This window comes from Apodemus sylvaticus, chromosome 18 (genome assembly GCF_947179515.1).
Source record: "Apodemus sylvaticus chromosome 18, mApoSyl1.1, whole genome shotgun sequence".
NCBI lineage: Eukaryota > Metazoa > Chordata > Mammalia > Rodentia > Muridae > Apodemus > Apodemus sylvaticus.
Window position 1 is genome coordinate 61,613,491 of NC_067489.1, and position 18,573 is coordinate 61,632,063.

The 18,573-nt window shown below is 37.9% G+C and overlaps 1 protein-coding gene across 1 annotated transcript in view; it reads right to left on the minus strand.

Annotated features, from left to right (window-relative positions):
• Window positions 1-18,573, minus strand: part of Tll1 (tolloid like 1) — a 198,884-nt gene that overhangs the window by 16,522 nt on the left and 163,789 nt on the right. Inside the window, exons 17-18 of the mRNA XM_052162659.1 lie at window positions 17,178-17,303; window positions 14,747-14,874 (exon numbers count right to left, since the gene is read on the minus strand). Of these exons, the coding sequence (XP_052018619.1) occupies window positions 14,747-14,874; window positions 17,178-17,303 (254 nt within the window). The remainder of the gene's footprint in view (window positions 1-14,746; window positions 14,875-17,177; window positions 17,304-18,573) is intronic.

Consider the following 18,573-nt stretch of genomic DNA (forward strand, 5'->3'; position numbering starts at 1 on the left):
AATTGATCCATCCTTGTCTCCTTGTACTAAGCTCAAATCCAAATGGATCAAGGACCTCCACATAAAGCCAGACACTCTGAAGCTAATAGAAAAAAAACTGGGGAAGACCCTTGAGGACATCGGTACAGGGAGAAAGTTTCTGAACAGAACACCAATAGCGTATGCTCTAAGAGCAAGAATTGACAAATGGGACCTCATAAAATTACAAAGATTCTGTAAGGCAAAGGACACCATCAAGAGGACAAGTCGGCAACCAACAAATTGGGAAAAGATCTTCACCAATCCTACATCAGATAGAGGGCTAATATCCAATATATATAAAGAACTCAAGAAGTTAGACTCCAGAAAACCAAACAACCCTATTAAAAAATGGGGTACAGAGTTAAACAAAGAATTCTCACCTGAAGAACTTCGGATGGCGGAAAAGCATCTTAAAAAATGCTCAACTTCATTAGTCATTAGGGAAATGCAAATCAAAACAACCCTAAGATTTCATCTTACACCAGTCAGAATGGCTAAGATTAAAAATTCAGGAGACAGCAGGTGTTGGAGAGGGTGTGGAGAAAGAGGAACACTCCTCCACTGCTGGTGGGGTTGCAAATTGGTACAACCACTCTGGAAATCAGTCTGGCGGTTCCTCCGAAAACTGGGCACCTTACTTCCAGAAGATCCTGCTATACCACTCCTGGGCATATACCCAGAAGACTCCCCACCATGTAATAAGGATACATGTTCTACTATGTTCATAGCAGCCCTATTTGTAATTGCCAGATGCTGGAAAGAACCCAGGTATCCCTCAACAGAAGAGTGGATGCAAAAAATGTGGTATATCTACACAATGGAGTACTATTCAGCCATTAGAAACAATGAATTCATGAAATTCTTAGGCAAATGGATGGAGCTAGAGAATATCATACTAAGTGAGGTAACCCAGACTCAAAAGGTGAATCATGGTATGCACTCACTAATAAGTGGATATTAACCTAGAAAACTGGAATACCCAAAACATAATCCACACATCAAATGAGGTACAAGAAGAAAGGAGGAGTGGCCCCTGGTTCTGGAAAGACTCAGTGAAACAGTATTCAGCAAAACCAGAACGGGGAAGTGGGAAGGGGTGGGTGGGAGGACAGGGGAAGAGAAGGGGGCTTGCGGGACTTTCGGGGAGTGGGGGGGCTAGAAGAGGGGAAATCATTTGAAATGTAAATAAATTATATCGAATAATAAAAAAAAGATTATATTTGTACAATCTTGGATGGGGGCAGCAATCTAGGTTATAGGAAGGCTAAAACACAAGAAATAACTATGAATTATGATTAGAAAGTTAAATGTACTTTAATAAATCAAACTAAGGTTAAGGAATCCACTTTAAGTAAAAGAAAGTGAGCTCTTGTTTTGCTAGTAGTCTATGCATGTAATGATCATGTGTTTCTAGAAATCTGTTCTATTCCATGAGTTTCTATGTAGAATGGAAACTTACACTGCATATTCTTACCCTTGTCCAGCCTATGCCATCTTCTTAGACAGCTTCTACAGGGGTTCTTTCATTCACAATATAAGCATTAGAGGAATGACAGGGCCAGGCACACAAATGTTCACAAAGAATCAATAAGATGCTGAACATAATGTCTTAGGTGACATTTCAAACTAAGAGAGTTAAAGAATCCAAAAAAAAAAAAAAAAACAAAAATAAGAAAAAGAAAAGCAGAAAAGGAAAAAGAGAAGGAAGGGAGGAAGGAAGGAAGGAAGGAAGGAAGGAAGGAAGGAAGGAAGGAAGAAAGGAAGGAAGGAAGAGAAAAGGATAATGAAATAAATTGATCACCTGTGAGATATGAAGTGTCTTTGGCTTTTTATTATAGGTGAGAAACATTATTGGATTCAAGCAAAATATTTGAAAGAGAAAGATTAGAGGCCACCAGGGAAAATGGTAAGTGCTACACAAGGCCAATCATTTGGGGAAGGTCATTTTCTATTCAGTAGCTCTTTCATAATTGAGATAAGGACAATTCCATTGTGCTATGGTAGGAAATTCTATGAGTTGTATGTAAATATCTTTGCCTTCTACATATTGATACTAAATTTTATAATCTGTGACTAGTATATGATAAATCAAGTAGAAAACATGATAAGCAATTTCCTCTATTTAGCATGTCTATACTTTGTGTGTGTGTGTGTGTGTGTGCATGTGTGTTTTATAAAGATTAATCTAAAATAGAAAAATATACCAATTTAATGTCCAATTGTGCCCAGACACCAGACAGATCTAACAGACAGTGCCAGGTACACAGACATAGCCCGAGCCTAACATTGTTTGGGTCTCAGCCTGTCAGGCTTTAGCCTGTACCCAGAGCCTGGGCAGCTCTGTGGGCACTCTGAGTGCCAACACTGTAGGGGGTCGTTTGCCCTGCAGACTGACCGGCACTTGGAGAAGTGCACCACCATCCTGGCTCCTGGACACCAGACAGATCTAACAGACAGTGCCAGGTATGCAGACATAGCCCAAGGCTAACATCACTTGGGTCTCAGCCTGTCAGGCTTTTGCCTGCACCCGGGGCCTGGGCAGGTCTGCAGGCACTCTGTGTGCCAACCCTGTCAGGGGTCATTTGCCATGCAGAGTGATCATCACTTGGAAAAGGTCCCCACAGCATCGGCCATCTTCACTCCCTGACAAAGCAGATGGGAAGCACCAGGTTCACAGAGACAAACTAAGTATAACATTGCTTGGGGAAAGACACACCAGGGCTCCAATGGCACCCAAGAGGAGTGAAGCACATCACCAATCTGTGCCAGGGGAAGCCCAGTCATCCAGCTGTGTAGAATAGCCTTTCAGGCTCACAGGAGGTTCAAGCACCAGGCAGTGACAACAGGATCAACTAACCAGAAATAACAGATGGCAAAACGCAAACACAGGAACGATACTAACAGAAATCAAGGTAATATGGCTGCATCTGAACCCAATTCTCCAACAACAGCAAGTCCTGGATACCCCAACACACCAGAAAAACAAGATTTGGATTTAAAATCACTGGTCATGATGTGGTTAGAGGAACACAAGAAGGACATAAATAATCTCTTAAAGAAACACAGGAGAAAATGGATCAAAAGGTAGAAAACCTTACAAGGGAAACACAAAAATCATTTAAAGAAATTCAGGAGAATATGTACCAAAAGATAGAAGCCAATAAGGAGGAAATGCAAAAATCACTTTAAGAAATACAGGAGAATTTAGGTCAACAGGCAGAAGTCATGAAAGAGGAAACACCAAAATCTCTTAAAGAATTACAGGAAAACACAAACAAGTGAAGGAACTGAGCAAAGCCATCCAGGGTCAAAAAAAAACAGAAGTAAAAACAACTAAGAAATCACAAAGGGAGACAACTTTGGAGATAGAAAATCTTGGGAAGAAATCAGGGGCCAGAGATGCAAACATCAACAACAGAATACAAGAGATAGAAGAAAGAATCTTGGATGCCGAAGATACTATAGAAACCATTGACTCAATATTCAAAGAAAATACAAAACTGTAAAGAGCTTGTAACCCAAAACATCCAGGAAATCCAGGACACAATAAGAAGACCAAACTTAAGGATTATAGATATAGATGAGAGTGAAAATTTACAACTTAAAGGGCCAGAAAATATCTTCAACAAAGTTATGAAAGAAAACTTCCCTAACATAAGAGAGAGATGCTCATGAATATATATATGAAGGCTACAGAACTCCAAACAGACTGGACCAGAACAGAAATACCTCCTGTCATATAATAATCAAAACACCCAATGTACTAAACAAAGAAAGAATATTAATGGCAGTAAGAGAAAAAAGCCAAGTAACATATAAAAGAAGACCTAACAGAATTACACCAGACTTCTCACCAGAGACCATGAAAGCCAGAAGATCCTGGGCAGATCTCTTGCAGACTCTAAGAGAACACAAATGCCAGGCAAGACTATACTCAGCAAAACTATCAATCACCATAAATGAAGAAACCAAAATATTCCATGACAAATCCAAATTTACACAATATTTTTTCCCAAACCCAACCCTCAAAGGATAATAGGTGGAAATTGCCAATACAAGGAGGGAAACTACACCCTGGAAAAAGCAAGGTAGTAACATTCTCTTATCAAACCTATAAGAAGACAACTACTCAAATATAAAAATGACATAAAAAATGACAGGAAGTAATACTCACTATTCCTTAATATCTCTTAACATAAATTGACTCAATTTCCCAATATAAAGACATAGACTAATGGACTGGATACATAAACAGGACTCTACATTTTGCTGTATACAGGAAACACACCTTAGTGTCAAAGACAAACACTACCTTAGAGTAAAAGGCTGGAAGACAATTTTACAAGCAAATGGTCTCAGGAAACAAGCCAGAGTAGCCCTTGTAATATCAAATAAAATTGACTTTCAACCTAAAGTCCTCAAAAGAGACACAGAAGGACAATTCTTGCTGGTCAAGGGAAAAATACACCAAGAAGAACTGTCAATTCTGAACATATATGCTCCAAATGCAAGGGAACCCTCATTTGTAAAAGAAACTTTACTAAAGCTCAAAGCACACATCACACCTAACACAATAATTATGGGTGACTCCAACACTCCCCTCCCCTCAAGGAACAGATCAGAAAACCAGAAACTAAACAAGGGCAAAGTGAAACTAATTAAAGCTTTGGACAAATTGGATTTAACAGATATACATACATATATAGAAAGAGAACATTTTATCCTAAAGCAAAAGAATATACTGTTTTCTCAGCACCTCATGATACCTTCTCCAAAATTGACCATATTATTGGTCACAAGACAGACCTCGATAAATATAAGAAGATTGAACTAATCCCATGCCACCTATCAGATCACTATGGAGTAAGAGTGGTCTTCAATAGCAACAAAAACAACAGAAAGCCCACATACACATGGAGGCTGAACAATACACTATTCAATGATAACTTGGCCAAAGAAGAAATAAGGAAAGAAATCAAAGACATTTTAGAATTTAATGAAAATGAAGGCATAACATACCCAAATCTATGGGACACAAAAAAAGCAGTGTTAAGAGGAAAACTCATAGCCCTGAGTGCCTCCAAAAAGAAAATGGAGAGAGCATACCAATAGCAGTTTAATGGCACACATGAAATCCCTAGAACAAAAAGAAGCTAATTCACCAAGGAAGAGTAGAAGATAGGAAATCATCAAACTCAGGGCTGAAATCAATCAAGTGGAAACAAAGAGAACCATACAAAGAATCAACAAAACCAGGAGCTGGTTCTTTGAGAAAATCAACAAGATAGATAAACCCTTATCCAGACTAACCAAAGGGCAAAGAGACAGTATCCAGATTAACAAAATTAGAAATGAAAAGGGAGATATAACAACAGAAACTGAGGAAATTCAAAAAATCATCAGGTCCTACTACAAAAGCTTGTACTCAACACAACTGGAGAATCTGGAGGAAATGGACAATTTCTTAGACAGATACAAAATACCAAAATTAAATCAGGATCAAATAGATCATCTAAACAGACCCATAACCCCTAAAGAAAAAGAAGAGGTCATAGAAACCCGACCAAAAAAAAAAAGTACAGGACCAAATGGTTTTATAGCAGAAGTCTATCAGACCTTCAAAGAAGATCTAACAACAACATTCTTCAAACTATTCCACAAAATAGAAATAGAAGGAACACAACCCAGCTTGTTCTATGAAGCTACAATTACGCTGATAAGATCCAACAAAGAAAGAGAACTTCAGAACTATTTCCCTTATGAACATCGATGCAAAAATACTCAATACAATTCTTGACAACCAAATCCAAGAACACATCAAAATGATAATTCACCATGATCAAGTAGGCTTCATCCCATGGGTGCAGGAATGGTTAAATATATGGCAATCCATCAATGCAATCCACTACATAAACAAACTCAAAGAAAAAGAATACATGGACATTTCATTAGATGCTGAAAAAGCATTTGACAAAATTCAGCAGCATTTCCTGCTAAAAGTCATGGAAAGAACAGGAATTCAAGGCCCATACCTAAACATAGTAAAAGCAATATACAGCAAACCAGTAGCCAATATCAAGCTAAATGGAGAGAAACTTGAAGGAGTCCTACCTAAATCAGGGACGAGACAAGGCTGCCCCTCTCTCCATATCTTTTCAATATAGAACTTGAGGTACTAGCTAGAGCAATTAGACAACATAAGGAGGTCAAAGGGATACAAATTGGAAAGGAAGAAGTCAAACTATCACTATTTGCAGATGATATGATAGTATACTTAAGTAACCCAAAAAACTCCACCTGAGAACTCCTATGGCTGATAAACAACTTCAGCAAAGTGGTTGGTTATACAATCAACTCAAGCAAATCAGTAGCCTTCCTATACTCAAAGGATAAGCAGACTGAGAAAAAAATTAGGGAAATGACACCCTTCACAATAGCCACAAACAATATAAAGTATCTTGGTGTGACTCTAACCAAACAAGTAGAAGATCTGTATGACAAGAACTTCAGGTCGCTGAAGAAGGAAATCGAAGAAGACCTCAGAAAATGGAAAAATCTTCCATGCTCGTGGATTGGCAGGACTAATATTGTTAAAATGGACATCTTGCCAAAAACAATATACAGATTCAACACAATCCCCATCAAAATCCCAACTCAGTTCTTCATAGAGTTAGAAAGAGGAATTCTAAAATTCATTTAGAATAACAAAAACCCCAGGATAGCTAAAACTATTCTCAACAGTAAAAGAACTTCTGGGGGAATTAGTATCCCAGACCTCAAGCAGTACTACAGAGCAATAGTGTTAAAAACATGCTTGGTATTGGTGCAGTGACAGGCAGGCAGATCAATAGAAAAAGAAACTGAGGAAGACCCTTGAGGACATGGGCACAGGGGGAAAGTTCTTGAACAGAACACCAATAGCTTATGCTCTGAGATCAAGAATTGACAAATGGGACCTCATAAAATTATAAAGTTTCTGTAAGGCAACGGACACCGTCAAAAGGGCAACCAACAAATTGGGAAAAGATCTTCATGAACCCTATATCTGACAGAGGTCTAATATCCAATATATATAAAGAAGTCAAGAAGTTAGACCTCAGAAAACCAAATAACCCTATTAAAAATGGGGTACAGAGCTAAACAAAGAATTTTCACCTGAAGAACTTTGGACGGCTGAGAAGCACCTTAAGAAATGTTAAACATCATTAGTGATTAGGGAAATACAAATCAAAACAAACCTGAGATTTCACCTCACACCAGTCAGAATGGCTAAGATTAAAAACTCAGGCAGGTGTTGGTGAGGATGTGGAGAAAGAGGAACACTCCTCCACTGCTGGTGAGATTGCAAGCTGGTACAACCACCCTGGAAATCAGTCTGATGATTCTTCAGAAAACTGGGCAGGACAATTCCGGAGGACCCTATAGACCACTCCTGGGCACATACCCAGAGGATTCCCTGGCATGCAATAAGGACACATGCTCCACTATGTTCATAGCAGCCTTATTTATAATAGCCAGGAGCTGGAAAGACACCAGATGTCCCTCAATGGAAGAATGGAATAAGAGAATGTGGTATATTTACACAATGGAAGACTACTCCGCAATTAAAAACAATGAATTTATGAAATTCATAGGCAAATGATGGGAACTTGAAAATATCATACTAAGTGAGGTAACGCCTTCACAAAAGAACACACAAGAAATGCAGTCACTGATAAGTGGATATTAGCTCAGAAGCTCAGAATACCCAAAACACAACCAACATATCAAATCATTCCCAAAAAGAAGGAAGGAGAGGCCCCAGGCCTTGGAAAGACTTGATGCAGCATTGTAGGGGCTTGCCAGAACAGAGGAATGGGAGGGGGTTGATTGGGGAACTGGCAGAGGGAAGAGGATTTATAGGACTTAGGGGGAGGGGGGAACCAGAAAAGGGAAAATCATTTGGAATGTAAACAAAGAATATAGAAAAATTTTAAAAAAGGAAAAAAAATGTCCTATTGTATTTTTTTGAGACAGGTCACAATGAAAGCACGCATAAAGGCCCACAGCCTCATTCATTCATAACTGTAGACTTATATAAGATTTCTAGTAGACTTTGTCTAAGCATCGCTGATTAAGTCATCTTTGTGGTCAATGTTATAATACAATGATCTGATATTTTCATGAAAAAATCACAGGAATATGCAGCCATTATAACTGAGGTTAATGTGCCCATTTTCTACCTCTGCTATAGAAAATGAGTATTAAATTGGTGTCTTAAAGCAACACAACTGTGTCAGACATAAAAAGATCACATGAAAAGAATGGAAATACTCCTTCTCAGCTAGAGAGGGATCAGGGATGAGAAAAGATAGTTGGAGAGGTAAGTGACTGAAATTCATTCATTCTATCCATGTGTGAAACCATCAAAGTAGACAAATAATAAACACACAATGCCTCCAGAATTTTAGTCTAGAAAAGATGACCTAGTAAATTCCTAATCTGGCCCAAACTTATTTTTGGAAATAAGACTTCAAGGGAATAAGACAATGAAGCAATAATGAGGATAAATGATAGAAATATCATAGATCTTGATTTCAGTATAGATCATAAAGCTATAATAGCCAAAAGAACATAGTAGCAGCATAAAAAATAAACCTCTTAATTAGACTGGGAGAACAGAATAAATAGCACATAAATAAAATCATGCATTCATACCCAACTTATTTTTTATGATGATGTCAATAACACATAATAAGGAAATTGCTTTATTTGATAGCAGATACTGAAAAAATAACTGATATGTGAATGAAAATAAAAATTAAACCTTTATTTCATACCAAGTACTAAATAATAATAATAATAATAATAATAATAATAATAATTCAAAACCAAAGTGGATTAAATGTAGGACTGAAACTAAAAGCAACTTTGAATAAAATATAGGAGATAAAATCCAAGCTCTGTCACACATTCCCTGGAATTAAGACAGGTTTGGCCATTTAGAGACATTTAAAATTAAAGTTAAAGTTCATATTTTGGGGATTGATTGAAATTTTAACTATTTTTGAGGGTGAGGCCTTATATAGATAATGTAGATAAAAAGTCGTAAAAGAAAAGAGTAGATCTGTGGGCTGGAGAGATGGTTAAGAGCATTGGCTGGCCTTCTAGAGGTCCTGAGTTCAATTCCCAGCCACCCCATGATGACTCACAACCATCTGTAATGGGATCATATAAGTTATATATATGTATACATATATACATATGTGTGTGTGTGTGTGTGTAGGTATAGGTATAATCTTTATATATATATATATATATATATATATATATATATATATATAATATCTTTAAATATTTTATATTTAAATGAAAGACTATGCTGACATTGGACAGACATCCTCAAAAGAAGATCAAGAAAATCTAGAGTTTCTCCTAATTTAGTAAGGAGAAGTGACGTAAGCTGAGATGATGGCTCAGGGTAAAAACACGTGCTGCACAGGCCTGATGACTGGAGTGCCAATGACCCGAACACACTTAAAAGCCAGATACTGTAATGAATGCACTGCCCTCGTGGGAAGATGAAAGGCAGAAGCAGTAAGTCTCCTGCATTTTACTTAGCTAGCTCAGCATACACCGGAGCTAAGAGAGCCTGTCTCAAACAAACAAGGCAGAAGGGCCAGGAGTGACCCCCACAGATGGTACACCAACCTTTCAACATGGCCTATGGTACATTCCCAAATCCACCCCATACACCATGGATAATAACGCACATACTAACACATCAAGTACATATCACACACATAAGCACACATAGACACACACACACACACATACACACACAGGACAATTTGACATGGGGCTTTAAATCTTCATATCCATGCGGTAATTGCACTAATTTTTGTCATCTAAGTTATCGAGTCTGAGATACTTTGTTATGGCAACATAACAGACTAACAAAGTGAAAATTATAGCCATGAGTTAAATATGGATACTACAAAAAATAGCAAAACAATCAAACAGTACTTAACAATCTTTGCAATTGATTCAAGAGAAACAAAGAAATAATCACAGGTGAAATAGAAATTATTCAAGCTAGACTCATAGGTTAGTATCTCAACCACTTTTAGAGACAGTTCCTTTTCCAGTAAATGAGAACAAATAGAGACTCACAGCTAGACAGTGTGCAGAGAGCAGGAGACATTGGAATACTCAGTATTCAACACGATGTCTCCATCAAATCCCTTCCTCCTTAGCTCAAGAGAATTGTGAGGAAGAGGAAACAGAATATTGTAAGAGCCATAGAGACGGAGGATAGTTAAGGACACAAGGCCTTCTAAATGAGACCTACATACATATGAACTCACAGAGACTATGACAGCATGCATAGAGCATGCACACGTCTAGGTCACATGGGGTCCCAGCAAAGAGAGGAGGTAGGGAAACAAGCCTCCATCCCTACCCAGAAGCTATCTCTATAATTAGAGACACAACCACTCACAAAAGAAACTTTAGCTCTCTCCAATGGAATCTCACTGGGTATACAAACCATTCTTAACCCCTGGTCTCGTGCCCAGCTCAGCAGTAGTTGGCCAACACCAAAGTGAATTCAGTGGAATTTTTGCAGGTTCTCTATCCCATAATGCTTTATTAAAGGATTTTCTTTAAACCTTACAGTCCTTTGCACTGATATTATAATTTTTCTAGTTCTGTGTTTCTATGAGATTTCCATGTGTGGAAATTTTCATGCTTCTGCTCCTATATGTGTTACTTGTGATTTTTTTCAGGGTGTGGGGGGGAGTCCTCTTCAGTTTGTTTTGTCTCATTTCAGTTTAGTTTGGTTTATCTTATCTTATTTTATTGTCATTATGTTTAGATGTCTATATATTTTCCACAGAGAAAGAGAAATAAAGGATATAGATTTGGGTTAGAAGGGGGCAGGGACAATCTGGGAAGATTTGGGGAAATGGAAACCATAATCAGAATGATTGCATAAAATATATTTTGGGCTAGAGAGATGGATCATCAGTTAAAAGCAATTACTGCTCTTCCAGAGGTTCTGAGTTCAAGTACCAGCAACCACATGGTGGCTCACAACCGTCTGTAATGGGATCCAGTGCCCTCTTCTGATGTTTCTGAATGAAGTATACACATATACATAAAATAAATAAATAAATCTGAAAACATATATTTTTAAGAAAAAAGGAGAGAAAAAAGTTTTGCCCAAGCTGAAACTCAAAACCTATCAAGTAACAACAATTAAGTGTATCAAAGTGTTGTGGAATAACATAAACTTTGCCATTTCAATCCCAGGTAAAGAGATAGAGTGTTACCGAGATTTCAGTGAAGCAATGGTTGAATCTAATGGCAAGTGCCACAACAGAGATGAAAGATATTGAGAGAAGTCTGTATAACAATAAGTTTGACAAAATTAGACTATCATACACACACAAGCAAACCTAGGAACTGTATTTTTTAAGCTTTTGCTTAAAGGAGAAAATGTTGAAGGTAACAACAGGAAAAATAATTATTGCATGTACAAGATTAAGGATACAGCCTTCAACAAACTAGTAAAAATTATAATATTTAGAAAACAATGGGGGAATGTTGAAAAGGTGCTGAAAGAAAACTACAATTGTCTTAGAATTCTATGCCCAATGAATTATTATTTAAGAATGAGGCTGCCTCTATTCAATGAAGAACACAAAATGTAGCAGCTCAAAGAGAATGGTTAGAATATCGGAGAAAAATGCATTTGATTTCTATAAGTAAATGTGATCAAGAAAAACCATATTCCCAATATTACTCACAGAATAGCTTTCTATTAAGCCCATTTGGTGTCAAAGAATCATTCTGTCAATCAGCACCTTGGACAGGAGTAAAACACTAAGCTGCCCTAGTCCAGGCCATGTCTTCTCAGCATCTAACATCCTTCAACTAGTAACTGAGATGCAACAGTTTGGGGGGGTCTCTTACAAACATAGCAATTAGAGAGTGTTCCATGATAGGAAATAACTCTTTTGTCTTCATCTCTGATTTTATTATAGTGCCATATTTCAATAAGTTCATTTTGTAGATAAAAGAAAAAAATAAAAAACTCCACAAACAAGAAGTATCTAAAGAGGTGAATCCTCAAGGATCTTCCCCCAGTTCCATTTCTATTAGCATCAGAGTGTCTGGCTTTATGTAAAGGTCCTTGATCCATTTGGAGTTGAGCTTAGTACAAGGAGATAAGATGGATCAATTCGCATTCTTCTGCATGCTGACCTCCAGTTGAACCAGCACCATTTGTTGAAAAGGCTATCTTTTATCCACTGGATGTTTTCAGCCCCTTTGTTGAGGATCAAGTGGACATAGGTGTGTGGATTCATTTTTGGGTCTTCAGCCTTATTCCATTGATCCGCTTGCCTGTCACTGTACCAATACCATGCAGTTTTTAACACTATTGCTCTGCAGTATTGCTTGAGGTCAGGGATATTGAGTCCCCCAGAATTTCTTTTGTTGTTGAGAATAGTTTTAGCTATCCTGAGTATTTTGTTATTCCAGATGAATTTGAGAATTGTTCTAACTCTATGAAGAACTGAGTTGGGATTTTGATGGGTATTGTGTTGAATCTGTATATTGCTGAACAGAACACCAATAGCTTATGCTTTAAGATCAAGAATTGACAAATGGGACCTTATAAAATTACGAAGTTTCTGTAAGGCAAAGGACACCATCAAAAGGACAAATCAGCAACCAACAAATTTGGAAAAGATCTTAACCAACCCTACATCCGACAGAGGGCTATATCCAATATATACAAAGAACTCAAGAAGTTAGACTCCAGAAAACCAAATAACCCTATTTAAAAATGGCGTACAGAGCTAAACAAAGAATTTTCACCCAAAGAACTTCGGATGGCTGAAAAGCACCTTTAAAAGTGCTCAACATCATTAGTCATTAGGGAAGTGCAAATCAAAACAACCCTGAGATTTCACCTTACACCAGTCAAAATGTCTAAGATTAAAAACTCAGGAGACAGCGGGTGTTGGCGAAGATGTGGAGAAAGATGAACAGTCCTCCACTGCTGGTGGGGTTGCAAATTGGTACAACCACTCTGGAAATCAGTCTGGCGGTTTCTTAGAAAACTGGGCACATCACTTCTGGAGGATCCTGCTATACCACCCCTGGGCATATACCCAGAGGATTCCCCAGTATATAGTAAGGATAAGTGCTCCACTATGTTCATAGCAGCCCTATTTATAATAGCCAGAAGCTGGAAAGAACCCAGGTATCCTTCAACGGAGGAATGGATACAAAAAAACGTGGTATATATACACAATAGAGTACTATTCAGCCATTAGAAACAATGAATTCATGAAATTCTTAGACAAATGGATGGAGCTGGAGAACATCATACTAAGTGAGGTAACCCAGTCTCAAAACATCAATCATGGTATGCACTAACTAATAAGTGAATATTAGCCTAGAAAATTGGAATACCCAAAACATAATCCACATATCAAATGATGTCCAAGAAGAACGGAGGAGTGGCCCCTGGTTCTGGAAAGACTCAGTGTAGCAGTATAGGGCAAAACCAGAACAGGGAAGTGAGAAGAGGTGGATGGGGGAAAAGGGAGAGGGAAAAGTGCTTATGGGACTTTCAGGGAGTGGGAAGCTAGAAAAAGGGAAACCATTTGAAATGTAAATAAAAAATATATTGAATAAATAAAAAATAAAAAATAAAAAATAAAAAATAAAGAGGTGAATCTTACAATAAACCTTTTGACTGGATTGGTTCTGTGAACTATTCAGAGAATCAGTCTCTTTCTTAAGTATTTCTTCTCTTTAATATAGTGCCTCCTATACTGAGATCTAAGGACGCCTTGTGAACTACCTCTAAATAGACATAAGTAGGAAATATTTATACTAATGTATGTATTGTAGTTTAGTTTCTACGTGTTTATAATATATAGAATCTATGCCTGATTAAAAAAAAATGTCTATTATTAGGTGACCAGACAGGAATTCAAGACTCAAAGAAAATAGGAGAGAAGAGTATCTTACACTCATTATTTGAATTAGTAATTATAAAGGCAGTATAAAGATGTAAGAATTCCATAATCAAGAGTTATAAATTGGGGCTGGTGAGACGGCTCAGTGGTTAAGAGCACTGGCTGCTCTTCCAGAGGTCCTGAGTTCAATTCCCAGCAGCCACATGGTGGCTCCCAACCATCTGTAATGGGATCCAATGCCTTCTTCTGACATGCAGACGTATATGCAGCAGAGCATTCATACACTAAATAACTCGAATTTATAAAAAAAGGGTTATAGATTGTGCAAATTAATATTATTCAAACCATAAGACAAAATCAGTTTTCTTTTTAACAGCCATGCTTTGTCTATGAGGCAAATAGAATTTATACAATACATTATATATTTTTTAGGTGAAGTTAGTCGATTGCTTTCCAGATGAATTTCTGACTTTTTAAAAATTACTTCATTTATTCTCCCATTTATAAATATAATTGCCTGTAATGTTAGGCTGGAAATCCTAATGCCTACAGTAATTTTAATAACACTTTTCCTTGGGAGAACACGGCTTTCACCTTGATCTGGCAAATCACCCATGTATTTTGTGTACGTAGAAGGGAAAGCCTGGACAATTGACTCATCAGGTAAATAAAATATCCTTCCCCCTCTCTGTGGGTTAGCCAAGAAAGACACGGACAAACAGCTTACTCAAGGGAAGGGGATCACTTACTAATTTGATGCGGTGGCCAGGAATGGCACTGATGGCCCACGTGCACTCTTTCCTGCTCGGATATTTGTCTGGCCAGTTGGGACTGGTGATGAGGCCACTTGGGCTGTGGATCTTCTGTTCACACTCGGCTGTGCCAATAACAATAGTATGAGTTGGTATAGGAGTCTAGTGAAGGAGCAGGCCAGAAAGCATGCAGCTGATTTGCTCCCTTCCCTGCTGAAAGGTTTCCCTGCAGGCTAGCTCATCATCACAGCATCCGATGTTACCATTTTCATCTGCTACAGAAAATCTGTTGCTGAGCATAACCAGGCAGTGTTTGGAGTCTGAAATGCTGGAAATATAGGCTTGCAACAAACCACATAAGTGTCTAGAAAAATACAAACTTCCATTTTAAACTATCAAATCAGAAATCTCAGACTTCAGTAGAGCGATGTGCATTGGAAATCAACTGTATCAACACTGTCTCAGGAAAATATGTAAGATGTCACCACAGGGAAAAGCCAATGGACTATGTCATTTCCTGCTTTTTCTGGTATTAACAGAAACATTACTTAATGATAATTAGCATTGTTAAACCATTGTATGACTCATGTGTTAATATTTTCTCTTTCCCTCCTATACTTAAATATCTACTCCTATAGCTAAATGTCTGCAGTGTCATTTTAGCTAGCAAAATAAATTAATCCAAAAGTCTTTTTGTGGAATGCAGCTCTAAGATGAAAGATAGGGAAAACTCTGAAATAACTTTAGTGAGTGTCCCAGCAAAGTATCATATTGTGTCATCATGTTTCTCAAAACTGGTGTCACTTTAGATAAGCCCATATTTGGAGAATTCTTTTTTTACATAGCTAACACACCTCTTTCATTGCAGGGCTCCCCCAGACTCCATCTGCAAACTGAATTAAGATTATTTCTGATGCTGTCATGATAGTTCCATCCTTTCCTAAAAGACCTTCTATGTCACTCTATATTCTCATAGGAAGATTTTGATTTTCGACAGAAAAGAGGAGGAAGAGGAGGAAGAGGAAGAGGAGGAATTATGTATCAAGACAATAACTTCATCTAGCAGGCATCAGGCCCAAACAATAAAAAGATAAAATCTGGACTGACACCTGACTTCTATGAAATGCGGCCTCTGCAGGATCTGCAACAGCCCATAGCAATTTTGGGGTCTCTCTGCTAGGTAGTACAAGGTATAATAGTCTACAACACTAGTAGAGGAAAACTCAACCCATTTCCTGGCAATAAAAATGAACCACAATAGGGAGTATCTGGAAATCATTCTGTCTAACAGGAAGTTTTCTATAAAATAAGTTCCAGAAAGCTACTGTCAGAAACAGATTTGAGCACAGACTCCACTTATAATCTGTAAAAGCTGTTTTCCTTTCTTTGAATTACTCTTCATGTCTACAGAATCACTGGGCCTTTTGTTCCAGTCTTTGATTTAGTAGCACGCTCCACCAAGTTATAAACATCCTGTGAATAAACGTGGAGAGCAGAAGTCCTCACGTCCATGTAGTTCTGCACAATGCCACTATCTCATGGAAGAGGAGGGAAAATATCCCCAGTGTGTGATATATGTGAAAGGAAGACCCATAAGGCTATGGTGTATGCTTCTAAGACGTATACAAATACTGCTCATGGGGCTGTTGACTTTAGAAAGATCCCGCTAACCTTTATATATTGATGATGACAGTTACTGGATTTTTCTTAATACTTTTCCTTTCAAGGGAAGCGTGCCTCTAATCTAATTGGGCAATTACACAGCAAAAACCCCTAAGAAGAAAGAAGACTAAAAAAAAAACAAAAAACAAAAAAAAAAAAAAAACTGCCCATTTAACTCAAAGGAGCCAGAATTAGAATCACTTAACAAAATCTTATAGGCAAAAAATTAATTTATTATCATACTACTAGTATGCTTATTTCCCCTAAACTTTTGCTTAAAACTTTAAATGGTGCAGAATCTACCATTTCGGTTTGATATTTATGATATTTAAAGGGCTGTCATTCATGTAGGAAATGTATGACATATTCAGGGAGGAATATCATACCCAATATAAACTATGTTGAAGGGGATTATATGCAGAGAAGGTAATGAAATTGCTCTACAAAGACCTGGAACCCTGTGGTAAAATTTTGTTTGGCAGACTATACTGCAGCAGCTTGTATGTTATATACAGTTAAAGCCAAATGACATCCATGTGTGAAGTGCAAAAGCCTTGGGGCATTTAATGGGGTGTCCAATAGCATCTTTTCAATCTCTAAGCATCATAGGATGTTTATTTTGTTGTTGCAGTTGTTGTTCTGTTTTTGAGGTTTGTACAGTCAGCATCACTGCCATTCACAGAAGTGGTTAACAGCATGGGAACCACATTTACTCAGCCCAGGGGAGATCTGAGGTATTGTCAAGAAGAGATTATTTTCCCCATACCTTCTTTGCAATCATGCTTGTTCTCGTGCAACACAAATCCATTCCGGCACTGACACGTGTAGCTTCCCATCGTGTTGACACACTCATGCTGACAGCCACCATTATCCTTTGAACACTCATCCTTATCTGGCAAAGAAATAAAGCCCTGTTTAGACAGTAGTTCCGAAAACAAATGGTATCAGAATGGATTCAGTTCGCTGAGGTAAACTCTGAGGAAAGATAAAATAAGCCACACGTTTCCTGGTTTGCAAAATAAAGCAAATAAGATTTATAGTGCCTTAGTTTAGCTCATCCCTTGTTTGGCTAGGACTTTTGGACTGTTGATTGTGTTTCTGAAAGTACTGATGCTGGACATTGTCTGGATTTCTGAGCATTCACTCACAGCACCAACTGAGGCTCTTGGTGTTGGGCATAGAGTGACTTTCTGAGAGGTTTCTGAGTGTGCTAGTGTTGGGGCATTTGGCAATCTTATTTGTGCTGGAGTAGAAATTTCTGGTAGAAAAAAGAGAACCTTTATTTTTTTGGCTGATCTTTAGCATTCACTACCAGATTTTTGGAAATAAGTTTTAAGTTGTCTATAGTCTGAATAAAGATGAGAGGTATAGAAAGACCCTATTACAACCACAACAGAGGTTAAACAAGTTCCTAAGACATGTGTGTAATCACTCTTAAAATTTTCTCAGCATATCTATGGTAGTGCTCCACAACAATCTGGTTCTCTTGATTTTAATCCAATCAGTATTTCCACAGTAGAAGTGACAGGAGGAATAGGTTAATACTCTGAGAGCAATTTAAAAATATTTCATTTAATATTCATACATGAATATAAAAGATTTAGATCAAATGTACCCCATATCCTTCCCTCTTATTTCTCTTATATCACTCCATCACCTTTCCCTCTGACTTCCTATGTCTCTGTCTTTTTAAATCCCCTCAGAATCCACTTAACATTGCCAGTAAGTTCATGAATGCAGATTCATGGGCAGACATGGATAAACCACATGCTTAGGAAAAGCTGGCTTTCTATAGTAGCCATCATTTGAAAGAACTCCTCAACTACGGTCTGGGGCTTGAGCTTATACAGATGTTGTACATGCTGTCAGACCTGCTGGGAGCTCACACACACACAACCACCCTGTTTTGCTAACCCAGGGCTTTATCTAGCCCAGCTTTGCTATAGTTTTCTGCTGCCTCTGATTCTCACATTATTTTTTCTCTTTTTCCTGGATTATAGCTGACCTTTGAAGTGTGTTTTAAGATATACATGTCCCATAGAAATCAGGAAATGGGTAAGGGCCCGTGGAGGATGAGGTTACCCGAGGAAGGGGAGCTATAATGCAGGTGATTTAAAGGGGAAGGCAGAATAATGGAGCAAGACAGTTTAAGTGGGTGTGGA